General features: G+C 35.8%; 1 protein-coding gene across 1 annotated transcript in view; it reads left to right on the top strand.

The window, feature by feature from the left end:
* Positions 1 to 18228, top strand: part of atp1a3a (ATPase Na+/K+ transporting subunit alpha 3a) — a 64335-nt gene that overhangs the window by 24900 nt on the left and 21207 nt on the right. The window contains exons 2-8 of the mRNA XM_073821609.1: positions 1203 to 1319; positions 1606 to 1665; positions 5446 to 5649; positions 6068 to 6181; positions 6517 to 6651; positions 8526 to 8643; positions 10742 to 11010. Of these exons, the coding sequence (XP_073677710.1) occupies positions 1203 to 1319; positions 1606 to 1665; positions 5446 to 5649; positions 6068 to 6181; positions 6517 to 6651; positions 8526 to 8643; positions 10742 to 11010 (1017 nt within the window). The remainder of the gene's footprint in view (positions 1 to 1202; positions 1320 to 1605; positions 1666 to 5445; positions 5650 to 6067; positions 6182 to 6516; positions 6652 to 8525; positions 8644 to 10741; positions 11011 to 18228) is intronic.

Raw genomic sequence — 18228 nt, 5'->3', positions numbered from 1 at the left:
GGCACGGTGCTCCATCGTGCTGGAAAATGCATTGTTCTTCACCAAACTGTTGTTGGATTGTTGGAAGAAGTTGCTGTTGGAGGGTGTTTTGGTACCATTCTTTATTCATGGCTGTGTTTTTGGGCAAAATTGTGAGTGAGCCCACTCCCTTGGATGAGAAGCAACCCCACACATGAATGGTCTCAGGATGCTTTACTGTTGGCATGACACAGGACTGATGGTAACGCTCACCTTTTCTTCTCCAGACAAGCCTTTTTCCAGATGCCCCAAACAATCGGAAAGAGGCTTCATCGGAGAATATGACTTTGCCCCAGTCCTCAGCAGTCCATTCGCCATACTTTTTGTAGAAGATCAATCTGTCCCTGATGTTTTTTTTGGAGAGAAGTGGCTTCTTTGCTGCCCTTCTTGACACCTGGCCATCTTCCAAAAGTCTTGGCCTCACTGTGCGTCAGATGCGCTCACACCCGCCTGCTGCCATTCCTGAGCAAGCTCTGCACTGGTGGCACTCCGATCCCGCAGCTGAATCCTCTTTAGGAGACGATCCTGGCGCTTGCTGGACTTTCTTGGACGCCCTGAAGCCTTCTTAACAATGCAGAGAAAAGTTTTTTTTCGGGATTAAGTTAATTTTCATGGCAAAGAAGGACTATGCAATTCATCTGATCACTCTTCATAACATTCTGGAGTATATGCAAATTGCTATTATAAAAACTTAAGCAGCAACTTTTCCAATTTCCAACATTTATGTAATTCTCAAAACCTTTGGCCACTGTACATACTCCAGAATGTTATGAAGAGTGATCAGATTAATTACATAGTCCTTCTTTGATCCCGAAAAAAACTCCAAGAAGTGATTATGAAAGAATGGGTTGCTATCAGTCAGGATTTGGCCCAGAAGTTGATTGAGAGCATGTCCAGTCCTGAAAAAGCAGGGCCAACACTGCAAATACTGACTCTTTGCATAAATGTCATGTAATTGTCGATAAAAGGCTTTGAAACGTATGAAGTGCTTGTAATTATATTTCAGTACATCACAGAAACAACTGAAACAAAGATCTAAAAGCAGTTGAACAGCAAACTTTGTGAAAACTAGTATTTGTGTCATTCTCAAAACTTTTGGCCACGACTGTATGTGTTCCATCTGACTTTATTTTAGGTCTAATTATGTAGCTGATCTAAAAACAATCCTAATTTTTTTCTTCCAGTATGGACGGTCGGACAGCTACCGCGTGGCAACCACGCAGGACAAAGATGAAAAGGAGTCTCCCAAGAAGGGAAAGGGTGGGAAAGACCTGGATGACCTGAAGAAGGAAGTACCGCTGGTAAGACACATCGACACAGATCATACATCTTCATGTTCTTGTATGAAACTTTCTAATTTTTAATACTCACCATCATTGACCTATAGTGAGTCATTTTATATTGTACATACTGTTTCAGCCATAGTGCTTTCTAGGATGAGAAGTTCAGTGCCTCATAAATTAATTGAAGTAAACAATATTTTATTGATTCTTCAGATACTGTTGTGGTTCAATATTTGTGGCTGGTTGCACTCTATAGCAACTCATCCTTTCTATGATTCAAACTCTCTCTTTTTTTTTTCTCCAGACAGAGCATAAGATGTCAATTGAAGAAGTATGCAGGAAATTCAGCACTGACATTGTACAGGTGAGTTTGTCACATCAGTAACAATTTAAACAATTTAAATCAAGTAAACAAGCCAGCTGCAACATTAAAATAAATCTTAAAATCCAGAAATAGTATTGCAAGAATAAAGATAAAAAATAATCTCACATAAGACTTTTTCCTAGAATAAACAACATTTTGAGATTAAAGTGGTAATATTTTGGAAATAAAGCCTGATATTATTATGAGATTAAAGTAGAAATATTAAGAGAATCGCATGGAAAGAAACATCAAAGTGAAGTCGAATTCTGGTTGTCATTTGAGATTGTAGAAAAAAAGCAATTTCCTGATTGTCTGTCTGGTTCTTTCTCCTAAATAAATTAAATTTCCTTCATATCTGCGGATGTGTCTGGATACTAAAGATAACTTGATGCTGATGCGCCAAAAGACCAGGGATTTCTGTCATGGTGAATTTTTGCAGAAGTTTAACTGAACTAAATCCTCCATTTTCTCTCTGATGAGGCTACTCTGTAACCTTGTTCCTATAATTGCTTATACTGTTTTTTTTTTTTTTGTTATATATATATAAACTTCATTCACATCAAAATACATCTTCTGTCTCGTTTCTTGGACAGTTCACCCCAAAATGAAATATAGTCATTATTTGTTCATCCTCATATTGCTACAAACCTACATGCTTTATTTCTACTGACACAAAGGAAGAAAATGTGAAAAATGTGTGTGTTTAATACATACAGTGTCATTGGGGTCTTTATTTTGATTCCATTTAGTTATAAAATGATATTGATCTTGTAACATAATGTCTGTATTTAGTGAAATGATACCTACATGTACTTACATACTTTCATTATACACTACAATTTTTTTTTTTAAATCAAGTTTTCACTACAAAACCTGCCCAATTGCTGCTCAAAACTAACCCAGGCATATTTTGGTGGGGGGGTGGGGCAGTAAAAATTGCGATCCAGAGGGGTAAAGTAAAATCATGTTTTTTGGTTGGGTTTCCCTGATCAAATTTGCATTCCAGGGGATAGATATCACTTTTTGGGGGGTTGCTTCAACCTGCATAAATGAAAAACAACTATTTTTATCATCTTTAATACTCAAATTCAGTGCTCTAAATTATGAACACAATCAAAACTTTGATTCTGTCTCTCAATCTTGAAGAAAACTCAAACAGAGCTTTGATCATAGAACTAAGCATTTAAATATCATCTTACTAACACATAGGACATATAAAGTGACAAATGATATTCAGATGATTTTTTATGTAAGTAATCTGATATATATTGTTCACTGATATTACACTCTCAATTAACATTACAAACTGTCAGAATTCCATCATAGTTTTTGCCAATATAAATATCAAATATGCACCAAAATGCATTTTTTGCTTCTCAAATATGAGCTCCATATCCTGCATTTCATAGTACATATATCAAATATGTGACCCTGGACCACAAAGGGCCCATAAAGGTAAATTTTTTTAAATTTAGATTTATACATCACCTGAAAGCTGAATAAATAAGCTTTCCATTGATTTATGTTTTGATAGGATAGAACAAATTGGCTGAGATATATATATATATAATCAAACATTAGGTTTTGATATATTTGCAGTAGGACATTTACAGGACATTTACAAAATATCTTCATGGAACATGATCTTTAATTAATATACTAATGATTTTTGGCATAAAAGAAGAATCATCATTTTGAGCCATACAATGTATTTTGGCTATTGCTACAAATACACCTGTTCTACTTAAAACTGGTTTTGTGGTCCAGAGTCACATATGGTACTCAAACGGTTTGTTTACCCAGGTAAACTATCCCTTTAACGGTGAACCGATTTGACCTGAATAAGCTTATGAAGCACTAATGTTTTAAAAGAGACATCGGTGATCTCAGCAAACACTATGGCCAACTCCTGCGAGACAAATAAGCAACCGCAGCTTCAAAAACAAGCCCAATATTTTTTTGATGATTTATTATCATCAATTTTACTTATTATCAATTATTTATTACCAATAAATGAGCCTGCAACATATTAAACTGAAACCACTTTTTTATCTGAAAAAGCAAACACAGAAGCAATTTTACAAGAATCAGCAAACTGCAACAAAAGTGGGAACAAAACTCATCTGCCCTGCCCTGACAGCCCTGTCTGTTGTGTCTCTGTTCAATGTTTCTTTGTTTTCGTTGTGTGTAAGCACATGGCTCTGTCTCTGTTTGTGTCTGCCATGTGCTCCTGTTGCCCCACCTCCTTGTTTCCCATTTTCATGCCCCCTTGTTTAGCCCTCGTTTGTCTTAGTGTCATCACCTGTTCTTCTCGTCTGGTCCTTATTTGTCTGAGTGTCCACACCTGCTCCTCATGTTCTCACCTCCCTTTATATTGTGCTCTTTCCCTCTTGTCTTTGCTGGTTTGTTTTGTTGTGTGTGTGTTCTCCCAGCTTGTTTTTCTCTAGTCTAGTTAGTATTGCTGTTTGTTATTTTTCTCGTCCCTTGTTTTGTCTTTTTTCTAGTTTATTTCATTTTTTTAATTATTTTGTTTGTTTGTTTGTTTGTTTGAATCCTGCCTTGCCTCCTGAGTTCCTTGACCTGCCCGGATTCTTCTGTTGTGTGTTCCCCGGCCTACCTTTTGGACTGTCTTCCTGCCCCTTCCTTTTGTGTGCCCTAAAAGTCCCTTAAATAAATAAATAGTTATATGCTCATTCTGCATTTGGGTCCTCTCTTGCCAAATCGTGACACTAAGTATTTGTATAGGACCACTTGTTTTTTTTTTTTTATTACAGCCCATTATAATTAATACTTTACAAAAACATTGTAAAAATCAGGTTAAAAGAAAGTCATCCTACTCCTCTACTCATATCATCGCTTGAATTATTCTCATGCACCTTCTTTTCCCTTACAAAAAAGAAGTGTACTTCAAGTTTATTAAGTATACTTAAGTAAAGTTGAAGTATATTTTGAAGTATACTTTATGTAGTAAGTACACAAATATCAGTGTACTATAGTAGTATAATTTTAAGTGTACTATTTCAATACTCCTTGGGACTAAATTGGCCCACTTTCAGTATATAAAACATACTTTTAAGTATAACGATAGTAAACTCTGAGTGCACAACTAGTTTACATCTGTTTTTAGTTTGTACTGCAAGTCTGCTAAAAGTGATCTAATAGGTACACCTGGTAGTTTACTAATTAAATACATTTTATGCATTTTTAGTACACTTTGAAGTATAGTCTCATTGAACTACTAGTTTAGTAGTTTTATACTGCTTTCTTTAAGTGAACTTTACATCATACTTTAAGTATACTATCATGTCCCTATTTAGGTATTAATTTGTATATATTTTGTTATATGAATAGAACATACGAAACATGAAAAGAAAGAACTGGGTATCTGCTTGTAGACAAAAACATTTTATTCTAGCTTCATGCATTGGTTTTTATAAACACTTGAATGTGGGTAAGTTTCAAAAATACAAATTATTAAATAAATAAACAACATTTTGAACAAACAGCAAAAACAATTCTAAACTATTCATGTTAATCAAAATGTAGATTGAGTCGATCAACACCCCAAAGCTTGACAGTCATTATTAGCTACCTCTTCATGGGTTGACATTTTATTCCATAATGTTACACAGTTTTCCATATCTGTGGTTTTGATGCTTTTTTATGTCTGATAGTTGTGTTAAATTACACATGTAAGCATCTGCTTTTTTGGCAGTGAACTAGTTTTTGACATGAACTCATTGAGTCAGATTTCTCCTCACACTCTCTTTCCCCCTGAAGGGTCTGACTAATGCCAAGGCGGCGGAGTACCTCGCTCGGGATGGTCCCAATGCTCTCACTCCTCCCCCCACTACCCCGGAGTGGGTCAAATTCTGCCGACAGCTCTTCGGAGGATTCTCCATCCTCCTGTGGATCGGAGCCATCCTCTGTTTCCTGGCCTACGCCATCCAGGCCGCCACGGAGGACGAGCCTGCTGGAGACAATGTGAGAACGCACACACAAAAACATACTTTTGCACAAATGATGTGTTATGTCTCTGTTTAGAATGTGCCAGATTTAGGACATTTTTTTCTGGGAGAAGATGAGGCTCTGTTTGTGGCATAATCAGTACTCAGTTTAGTCTTTTATTTATAATCTGTGTTATTTTTGTTAATGATACTGTATTAAGTATGGTGTGTCCCTTTTATGGTGTATTTAGTTTGGAGTAAAGTCCATGGCAGCGGAAAGCATTTTAAACAGCTTGGGTTGAGAATAAAAACAAGCATTTTCAGTCTCTCTTTTACTAAATGAGTTTGACTGGTTAGCATAGTTCATTATCTGAGCTGAATGAGGCTCCTGAGGCTTTCCTCAACATTAATTTGATAACCTGTCTTTTCTCTGGCTCTCTCTCTTTGCTCCACAGTTGTATCTGGGGATTGTGCTGTCTGCTGTGGTCATCATCACTGGCTGCTTCTCCTACTTCCAGGAGGCCAAGAGCTCGAAGATCATGGAGTCTTTCAAGAACATGGTTCCCCAGGTACACAAAAACACTTCAATAACCTCAGTTCTGATTTCCTAGGCCTACTTCATCCAAATTGTCATTCGAAAGTGAGAAAGTTTGCGGTGCATATTTCTTGCTGTGCTTCTCAACTTGGTAATAACAGTCTGAGTGGATCAAAAGGAAAACTCAAATAACCAATATACTCCAATAATCTTAATCCGCTGTTTTCCTCTCTGGTCATAATCCTAATTATTATCTCCCTCCCGCTGAGTCTCTGAATCCTCCAGACTGTATTAATGTTCCTCTAATCTCTCAATTGGCCTTGGAGTTGTTAGAGGCTGAAATTGCTGTGTGTATGTGTGGTTTCACAGCAAGCTTTAGTGATCCGTGAAGGTGAGAAGCTCCAGATTAACGCTGAGGAGGTGGTGGCTGGTGATCTGGTGGAGGTGAAGGGAGGAGACAGGATCCCTGCTGACCTCAGGATCATCTCTGCTCACGGCTGCAAGGTACAGTATCTGAACAAAATCTGTCTGTCTGTCTGTCTGTCTGTCTGTCTGTCTGTCTGTCTGTCTGTCTGTCTATCTATCTATCTATCTATCTATCTATCTATCTATCTATCTATCTGTCGTTCTGTCTATCTATTGTTATCTATCTATCTATCTATCTATCTATCTATCTATCTATCTATCTATCTATCTATCTATCTATCTATCATTCTGTCGTTCTGTCTATCTATTGTTCTATCATTCTATTGTTATCTATCTATCTATCTATCTGGCTATCTATCTATCTATCTGGCTGTCTATCTGTCTTTCGTTCTATCATAGTATCTATCGTTCTATCTTTTGTTCTGTGTATCGTTTTATCGTTCTATTTATCGTTCTTTCTATCTGAATATATGTTGTTCTATCTATCATTCTATTGTTTTGTCTATCTATCTATCTATCTATCTATCTATCTATCTATCTGTCTGTCTGTCTGTCTGTCTGTCTGTCTGTCTGTCTGTCTATCTATCTATCTATCTATCTATCTATCTATCTATCTATCTATCTATCTATTAGGGATGTAACGGTATTGTAAATACCGTCATACCGCAATAACAAATTTTTTCGATACTATCGTGGTCGCATGACTCGATAAAACAATAGGTCTTCTGAGAAAAGTTTGCTCAGGCGAATGGAGCGAACGGGAGGTAGCGGGAACTACATTTCCCATCAGCCCAGGCGTGGCCATCATCCATTGCGGTCTGTTGTCGCTATAGACTGTAGCAGCAAGGAAAAGAGATGGAAATGGTCGAACCTGCTCCGTCTGAAGTGCGTATGCGTTACGTATTCTTTTCAGCACCCATGTTAACGGATTAGAGCGTTCACACTGCACGCGGTTGATCTCCGGCAGTACGTCCTAGAAGCGGTGCCTTTGTAGCAGCGCAGCGATTGTTTCGGCACCGTGACCGAGTCTATTTTTGGCTGAGCTGTCTGCGCTGAATTAATGTTACAGTGCATTGTTCGCTGTAAAAATTAACATGGATTGACAAAGAAATGTACCATAAATGCATATAAATTTTACAGTCAACACGTGGCTTTTTGGCTAGGTTTAAAATAAGGAAAGGTGCAGTTTTAAATAAACTAGGCAACATAATAGATGCACTTGTCCAGGTAGAAAAGTTCTTTAAAGGATTGTTTTTAATAAAGATTTAATGCGAAAGAAAGGCATGAGAGCCTACTGCACTGCAAAAAAATGCTTTTCTTACTTAGAATTTTGTCTTGTTTCCAGCCAAAATATCTAAAAATTATTAAATCAAGAAGGATTTTCTAGACAAGTAAAAATTATTGTCTTGTTTTTAGTAAAAACAAGTCAAAATTAAGTGAGTTTTTGTTTAAAACAAGCTAAATAATTTGTCAATGGGGTAAGAAAAAAAATCTTATTTCAAGCAGACAACTAGATTCAGACAACTCATTCAGCTAAACTGATTTGACTGTTTTTTACATGCTTTAATAATTTTTTGTTACTAAAATAGTTACTAAAGTTTCTGTTTCAAAGTTTACAGATGGATGGCAAATGTGTATGCCATTGATATGTTCAGTGTTCATGTAAACTGTTTAATAAACACTTTTTTCGTGTCTCTTCATTAGTTTTGTTTTTCCTGTAAATGATTCAATAAATACGGTACCGTGCCATTCATACCGAGGTATTACCGTACCGTGAAGTTTTGATACCGTTACATCCCTACTTTCTATCTATCTATCTATCTGTCGTTCTATCGTTCTATCATTGTATCTATCATTTTATTATTTTATCACTTATATTCTTTTAGACTCCAACAAGTCTCCAACAAATCAGCACTACTTTGATTCACATATATATGTATTTTATTCTTCAGGTTGATAACTCCTCCCTAACGGGCGAATCAGAGCCTCAGACCAGGTCACCTGACTGCACCCACGACAACCCTCTGGAAACCCGTAACATCGCCTTCTTCTCCACCAACTGCGTTGAGGGTACGGTTGCCATAGCAGCTGCATCACCGCTCTCTCTCACTCTCTCTATTATTTCATTTCCTGTTCTTTATTAACTCATCTTCTCCAATCGATTTCTGCTTTTTCATTTCACTCTTTTTCCAATCTCTGTATTTTTTTCCTGGTCGTTTTTGCCAAGAACAGCTATAGAGGAAAGATGTTGTCATGACAACAACCTCTCACTTCTGAGCCTCATCTTGCCACTCGTCTACTGCCCACGCGATTGCTCCCACCCTCGTTTTTCCACACATTTTGCTTCGTTTTGATGATAAAACACTAATCAAGTCAGATCTGCCTGAATAAATGAATAGTACTGCAGGAACTAATGAGATTTTCTTCACTTCAGGTCACTATCACTGCTGAATTCCAAATGAGGTTTGCTCATCCAATCTTTCACAGGTTTTCTAGCTGTGAATGATGATTCATATTCATAATAACATTCATAAACAAATAACTGCTTTAATAAAAGGAATGAAATGTATAGTTCTCTGAGAAATGTTTTTTTTTCCCCCTCTCAGTAAGTGTTAGTGCAGAATTAATGTGTCTGCAGCTTAATATCAGCTGTGCAGTGCTGTTGTTTTGATGGGTCAGGAGATGTTGCATATGGCCACTGCTCAGTAGGATGCTGTCAGAAGGGTGTCAGTGTTTCGTGATCTCAGACAATGTCCTTCCTCTAGATTCAGACTCACCACATGGTGACGCTCTCCTGCCACCATGTGGTGAATTAGAGGATTACACAAAATCATTATGAGGCCTCTAGAATGTCACACAGAACTCTCTCACTCTTTTAGTTTACTAAATACTGGATATTTTTACTTGTGGCCTTTTAAAAGACTAAATAAAAAAACTTCTAGCATGTCGTTTATCAGTTTAACACATCCTTGCTGAATAAAAGTATTAATTATATATAAAAGAAAGAAAGAAAAAAATTATTGACTCCAAACTTTAAACTGTAGTGTATATTGTTACAAAAACATTCTATTTTAAATAAATGCTATTATTTTTACAATTTTATTTATCAAAGAATCCTAAAAAAAAAAAAGTATCAAAGGTTCCAAAAAAATTGATAACATTGATAATAAATCAACATATTAAAATGATTTCTGAAGGATCATGTGAAACAAAAGACCGGAGTAATGATGCTAAAAATTCAGCTTTGCCTCAAACGAATAATTTCTATTTTAAAATATATTAAAATATAAAACCACTATTTTAAATTGCAATAATATTTCACAATATTACTGTTTGTTTCTGTATTTGTAATTAAATAAATGTAGCCTTGATGAGCAGAAAAGGCTTCTTAAAAAAACATTATAAAAACTGACTAACCCTAACTTTTGAACAGCAATGTATATGAGACATTAATTTTAATTTCTGTTACAAAAGATTTCTATTTCAAATCAATACTGTTCTTTTCTATTTATCAAAGAATCCTGAAAATCAGTTTTCACTAAATATTAAGCAGCACATCTATTTTCATCATTGACAATAATGTAAAATCTTTCTTGAGCAGCGAATCAGCATATTAGAATTATTTCTGAAGGATCTTGTGACACTAAAGACTGGAGTAATGATGCAGAAAATTCTGCTTTGTATCACAGGAATAAATTATATTTTAAAATATATTCATATAAAATATATATTTAGAATTACACTGTATTATAGTTTTTACTGTATTTTTATTAAATAAATGCAGACTTAATGAACTTGAGAGACTTATTTTAAAAAATATTGAAAATCTCACCAACCCCAAAATTTTAAACTGTATTTATTATAATTAATTTGTGTATTATTTTATCATTTGTACGGCAAAGTAAGTGATTGACTTTGTCTGGTAATAGAAACATTAACGTTACTGCCAAACAAATAACAAAAAGTTTTATAATTTTTGTCCAACTAGCCATACTACTACTAAAACCAGCACATTCTTTTGTCTCACATAATCAAATAATATCAACTCAGATCAACATTTCCTGTCCTTTTATCTATATGCTTGCTAAATAGCCATGTAATAATTGGGATGATGTCATCTGATCATTATAACAAATGACTTAGTCCCTCTGTTCTCTTCTCCTGTCAGGTACCGCTCGCGGGATTGTCGTTTGCACTGGTGACCGTACCGTCATGGGCCGCATTGCCACTCTGACCTCCGGCCTGGAGACCGGAAAGACCCCCATTGCAAAGGAGATTGAGCACTTCATCCAAATCATCACCGGCGTGGCCGTCTTCCTTGGCGTCACCTTCTTCATCCTGTCAATCATCCTGGGCTACTCCTGGCTGGAGGCCGTCATCTTCCTCATTGGCATCATTGTCGCCAACGTGCCCGAAGGACTGCTGGCCACCGTCACTGTGAGGACTCCTGCTTTCTCCCTCTCTTTCTCAGTGTCAGGAATTTGTAGTGTGTATCGGTGTCCCTGCTAGTGTTTAAATGTCTTTCTGTGACACGTATGTGTTTGTTTTTGTTATTTGTGACTTAATGTGTGTCTTTTTTTCCTTGTTTTGTTCATGGCTTTGTTTGGAATGGACACACGACATCTAATATACTTCACAGTGTGTACTATGTACTGCACAGTATGTACTGCATACTGCCTACTGAATATATGAAATAATATGTGAAACAGTATACCATATCGAACAAATAGCAATAATATTTCCGTAAGTAAAATTTACACTACTGTTTAAAACAGGGTTCGTACAGGGTTCGTACATTTATGCTGGAACTGCTCCAATTGATTCACTAGCAAAAACCAGATTAAATTAAAAGAGTCATTCATTTTCAAATTTCAACATCACTTGTAAAGATTTTAAAAAGCACGTAATAATGGGTAAAACTGAGCTTTTCGAAAGTCTGAGTAAGTTAAACTATTGTGTCGCAAAATGATTCACTATTTCAAAGCGCTCCAATCGGATTGCGTATCGCGAATAACTTGTGTCAGATCGGGACTTCAAATCGTGTATTGTGAGTCATTCATTTTGATTGAAACTTTGCGTAACGCAAATTATTTGATTCAGGTCGGGGCTTCGGGGCATGTACCACCAATCATTTGGTTTAGATCGAAATAGATTTTTGAGTCATTTAGTGAATTGAATGATTCGAACCAAAAGACGCGATACGCACTCTGAAGTCCCCATCTAAATAAAATTCAGATAAGAACTTCAGAGCGGGGATTGCAAATCTTTTGCTTTAGATCAGAACTTTGAAACATGGATCACAATTCATTTGATTAATTTGAACTTGGGAGCGTGGATCACTAATCATTCGATTCAGATAGGAACTTCGGAGTGTGGACCGCGATTCATTTGATTCACATCATTTGACTCACATTCACATTTAGATCAGAACTTGGGAGCGTGGATCATGAATCATTCGATTCAGATAGGAACTTCGGAGTGTGGACCGCAATTCATTTGATTCACATCATTTGACTCACATTCACATTTAGATCAGAACTTGGGAGTGTGGATCACGAATCATTCGATTCAGATAGGAACTTCGGAGTGTGGACCGCGATTCATTTGATTCACATCATTTGACTCACATTCACATTTAGATCAAAACTTGGGAGCGTGGATCACGAATCATTCGATTCAGATAGGAACTTCGGAGTGTGGACCGCGATTCATTTGATTCACATCATTTGACTCACATTCACATTTAGATCAGAACTTGGGAGCGTGGATCACGAATCATTCGATTCAGATAGGAACTTCGGAGTGTGGACTGCGATTCATTTGATTCACATCATTTGACTCACATTCACATTTAGATCAGAACTTGGGAGTGTGGATCACGAATCATTCGATTCAGATAGGAACTTCGGAGTGTGGACCGCGATTCATTTGATTCACATCATTTGACTCACATTCACATTTAGATCAGAACTTGGGAGTGTGGATCACGAATCATTCGATTCAGATAGGAACTTCGGAGTGTGGACCGCGATTCATTTGATTCACATCATTTGACTCACATTCACATTTAGATCAGAACTTGGGAGCGTGGATCACGAATCATTCGATTCAGATAGGAACTTCGGAGTGTGGACCGCGATTCATTTGATTCACATCATTTGACTCACATTCACATTTAGATCAGAACTTGGGAGCGTGGATCACGAATCATTCGATTCAGATAGGAACTTCGGAGTGTGGACTGCGATTCATTTGATTCGCATCATTTGACTCACATTCACATTTAGATCAGAACTTGGGAGTGTGGATCACGAATCATTCGATTCAGATAGGAACTTCGGAGTGTGGACTGCGATTCATTTGATTCACATCATTTGACTCACATTAACATTTAGATCAGAACTTGGGAGTGTGGATCACGAATCATTCGATTCAGGTAGGAACTTCAGAGTGTGTATCACAGGAGTGTGGACATTTGATTCACATCATTTGACTTACATTCACATTTAGATCAGAACTTGGGAGCGTGGATCACGAATCATTCGATTCACATCATTTGACTTCATTTGATTCACATCATTTGATTCACATTCACATTTAGATCAGAACTTGGGAGCGTGGATCACGAATCATTCGATTCAGATAAGAACTTCGGAGTTTGGACCGCGATTCATTTGATTCACATCATTTGACTTCATTTAATTCACATCATTTGATTCACATTCACATTTATATCAGAACTTGGGAGCGTGGATCACAAATCATTCGATTCAGATAGGAACTTCGGAGTGTGGACCGCGATTCATTTAATTCACATCATTTGACTCACATTCACATTTAGATCAGAACTTGGGAGCGTGGATCACAAATCATTAGATTCAGATAGGAACTTCGGAGTGTGTATCACAGGAGTGTGGACATTTGATTCACATCATTTGACTTACATTCACATTTAGATCAGAACTTGGGAGCGTGGATCACGAATCATTCGATTCAGATAGGAACTTAGGAGTGTGGACCGCGATTCATTTGATTCACATCATTTGACTCACATTCACATTTAGATCAGAACTTGGGAGCGTGGATCACGAATCATTCGATTCAGATAGGAACTTCGGAGTGTGGACCGCAATTCATTTGATTCACATCATTTGACTCACATTCATATTTAGATCAGAACTTGGGAGCGTGGATCACGAATCATTCGATTCAGATAGGAACTTAGGAGTGTGGACCGCGATTCATTTGATTCACATCATTTGACTCACATTCACATTTAGATCAGAACTTGGGAGCGTGGATCACGAATCATTAGATTCAGATAGGAACTTCGGAGTGTGGACCGCGATTCCTTTGATTCACATCATTTGATTCACATTCACATTTAGATCAGAACTTGGGAGCAGGGAACCAGCTACTATAAACATTGCCGCCTCTCTACCGGATGAGCTTAATCATTTTTATGCTCGTTTTGAGTTTTTTGCTTTAGATTGGAACTTCGGAGTGTGGATCGCAATCATCATTTGATTCAAAATGGAACTTCAGAGCAGGTTAATGAATCTTTTACTTTAGATCAGATCTTCGAAGCATGGATCACAAATCATTTGATTCAGATCGCAACTTCAGAGCGTGGATCGCGATTCATTTGATTCACATCGAAACGTCTGAGCAGGTTCGCAAATCTTTCGCTTTAGATCGGAACTTCGGAGCATGGATCACATTCATCATTTCATTCAGAACAGAACTTCAGAGCGGGTTAATGAATCTGTTACTTTAGATCAGAACTTTGGAGCGTGGATCACAAATCATTTGATTCACGTTGGAATGGGTTTACAAATATTTTGCTTTAGATTGGAACTTCGGAGCGTGGATCACGAATCATTTGATTCACATTGGAACGGGTTCACAAATATTTTGCTTTAGATAAGAACTTCGGAGCGTGGATCACAAATCATTTGATTCAGATTGCAACTTCGGAGCGTGGATCGCGATTAATTTGATTTACATTGAAACGTCTGAGCAGGTTCGCAAATCTTTCGCTTTAGATCGGAACTTCGGAGCATGGATCGCGATCATCATTCCATTCAGAACGGAACTTCAGAGCGGGTTCACAAATATTTTGCTTTAGATTGGAACTTTGGAGCGTGGATCACAAATCATTTGATTCACATTGGAACGGGTTCACAAATATTTTGCTTTAGATTGGAACTTCGGAGCATTGATCACAAATCATTTGATTCAGATGGGAACTTTGGAGCATGGATCGCAATTAATTTGATTCACATCGGAACTTTGTAGCGTGGATTGCGTTTCATTTGATTCACATCGGCTCTGCATTCCAATCTGCATCTGCCCTAAATGGTATTAAAAATTACTTCTATCACATAAAATTTAGGATGAATACTATGCACATTGGTTCACTGGTCAGAACTTCGGGTTCATGAATTTTTACTTTAGATAGCAATCCACGCTCCGAAGTTATGATCTAAAGCAAAGATTTGCGAACCCGGATTCGGAGCTTGGATTGTGAATCATTTGATTCAGATTGGGACTTTGGAGCGGGTTCGCAAATCTTTTGCTTTAGATCAGAACTTCGGAGCGTGGATCACAAATATCATTTGATTCAGAACAGAAATTTGGAGCGGATTCGCAAATCTTTTGCTCAAGATCTGAACTTAAATTAATGCAGCGTGAGACACTTCTGTCCAAAACATTACAATTTTACTGACCCCAAACCTTTAAATGATATTTTGTGTAAAAAAAAAAAAAAAAAAAAAATAATACAAATAATAAAATAAATTTAAATATTGGAATTCCAAATAAATAATTAGTCTAAATAAATAAATAAAAGTTATAAAAAGTTGCAAAATCACATTTAGTATTTCATTTACTCATTACAGTTAGGTTGTAGATTTTTAGAAAAAACAATAGAGTGCATTTTAGGCTAGTTTAGTTTTTTTTTTTTTTTTTTTTTCATTTTACATGCTTACAGGAATGTCAAGCTATTACAATACTTCTCCAGTTCAAGTATTACAGTAGTGTGCCATTCTGAACACATTTCATGACATTATATTTATACACTTTAATTTCTCTGAATCTGTTATCTGTCCTTTTTCCTCTCTATTTTGTTTCTTTTCTTCTTCAGTGCAACTCTTGACAGTGTTAGCGAGTGTTGTGGCTTCTTGTCTGTGGTTGTGTGGTGTTGGTGAACGCTCCAGTAGTGTCGAATATCATCTTGTGTGTTCTTGAACTGTATTCCCTCTCTCTAATCCTTCGTATCTGTGACTCTTCGTGACTCTGTCACTGTCTCTCTCTCTCTCTCATTCTCTCTCTGTCTGTTCCTCTTTCTCTTCCTGTGTTCTTTTACAGACTCTCACTGTTGAAAGACTAGGCCAATATGAAAATCTGAAAAAGTATTACTCTGTTGTATCTCTAGTTGCCTGTACGAGCTAGTGGCTGCCACTTAGAGACTGACAGGGCTCTGGCTTTGCTGTTGGGGCTGGCCTGTGCCTCTGGCTGCCGTGCACCACTAGACCTGAAACATACTCTACTCAGACGTCACACTCATTTTTATTGTATCACTGTACACTGAAATGTGTCATTTATAATGCATAATGCAATATAAATATGCATGCTAAATATGCATGCTTAATTCACTGACACTGAGCATGGTGAGACATTTTGCAGTTTTTTTTTTTTGTTTTTTTTTTGTTAGTGTTTTTTGGACCAAACAGGGAAATTTTATATTTATTATTTTTATATTACAAATTATATATTTACAGTAAATGGTAATAATTCTTGCATAAATAAATTCATGCAAAAATTTTCCTGAAAAGAATAAAAATAAGTATTAAGGTTGTTGCTTAACTTCACTCAGCAATATATCTTGTAAGTTTTGAAAGTACACTACCAGTCAAAAGTTTTTGAACAGTAAAATTTTTAATGTTTTTTTAAGTCTCTTCTACTTACCAAGCCTGCATTTATTTGATTCAAAGTACAGCAAAATTTATATTTGAATATGTTTTATAGTGTCATTTAATTGATTTGCTGTTAAAAATATATATTTTTATTGTTATCAATATTTATAACTGTTGAGTCATTTTTTTTTTCAGAAAACTTTGATGAATAGAGATTCAAAGATCAGCATTTATCTGAAATTATAAGCTTTTGTAAGATTATACACTATGCCATTCTAAAGCTTGGAGAAAGTATAATTAAATTTTTTAATTATAGAAATGAATACATGTATTTAGCAAGAATGCTTTAAATTGATCAAAAGTGGTGATTACCTCAATCTTAGTGAGAAGTCTTACTGTTCTAAAACTTTTGATTGGTAGTGTATTTTGCAATTTTTAAAACTTACACATAATAAAAAGTCAACAAAAAACAACTAACAAAAAAAAAAGAAACCAAAAAAATATGCTGTAGCTTTTTTTAAAGCTTTGAAATAATTGTATTTTGCTCACCATTTATTTGAACAAAAGCTAAAGTAAAAACAGTAATAGTGTGAAATATTTTTACAGTTTAAATGACTTTTTTCTATTTGAAAATATTTGAATATATAATTTATTTCTGTGGTGAAAATCTGAATTTTCAGCATCATTACTCCAGTCTTCAGTGTCACGTGATCCTTCAGAAATCATTTTACTATTATCAATGTTAAAAACAGTTGCGCTGCCCTTTATAACATATGTGACCCTGGACCACAAAACCAGTCATAAGGTTAAATTTTACAAAACGAGATGTATACATCATATGAAAGCTCAATAAATAAGCTTTCTGCTGATGATTTGTTAGGATAGGACAATATTTGGCAGAGATACATCTATTTGAATATCTGGAATCTGAGGGTGCAAAAAAATCAAAATACTGAGAAAATCACCTTTAAAGTTGTCCAAATTAAGTTCTTAACAATGCATATTACTAATCAAAAATTACATTTTGATATATTTATAGTAGTAATTTTACATTAATTTTAATTAATTTCCTAATGATTTTTGGCATAAAAGAAAAATCAATAATTTTGACCCAAACCATGTATTTTTGGCTATTGCTACAAACATACCCCAGCGACTTAAGACTGGTTTTGTGGTCCAGGGTCACATATATGTTTCATTGATTTTAAAAAAAAAATGATATGCATTGGTTTCTCAACGTTGCCTTAAGGGCACTATATTGGACTTTATTAAAAAAGTAAACAAAAATATCTTGCATAGGCCAAGCAATATGGATACATATTAATATGACACAGGCTATATTTAGATTTTTTTAAATCTCTTGACATTTGGTTTTAAATACTGGAAATCAAAATGTTTCCCAGTGTTTTTTAAATTAAATTCTGATTGAATTTTTTTATCTGTTTTTCACACTGAATCTGATTAGAATTGTAGTCTGTCATAGGACAAATTGATGTCTAAAAGACTTTGAAAATTTGAAAAAAAAAAAAAGAAAATGTGTAGTAAATGCATTTTGAACGTTCCTATCAGAACAATAAAATCTGCACAAATGTTTGTTTATTCACATAGCAAGTGAATCCTTATTTAACATAATCTGGATTATATAATATCTTTTGTCATATTTTAGAGAGTTTTGAATGACAAGTGCAAGTCACACCTGTTTTGACCTGACCAAGTGAATTTGTGTGAATAAAAGACA

Source organism: Garra rufa, chromosome 17 (genome assembly GCF_049309525.1).
Source record: "Garra rufa chromosome 17, GarRuf1.0, whole genome shotgun sequence".
NCBI lineage: Eukaryota > Metazoa > Chordata > Actinopteri > Cypriniformes > Cyprinidae > Garra > Garra rufa.
This window is presented reverse-complemented; position numbering and strand designations above follow the sequence as displayed.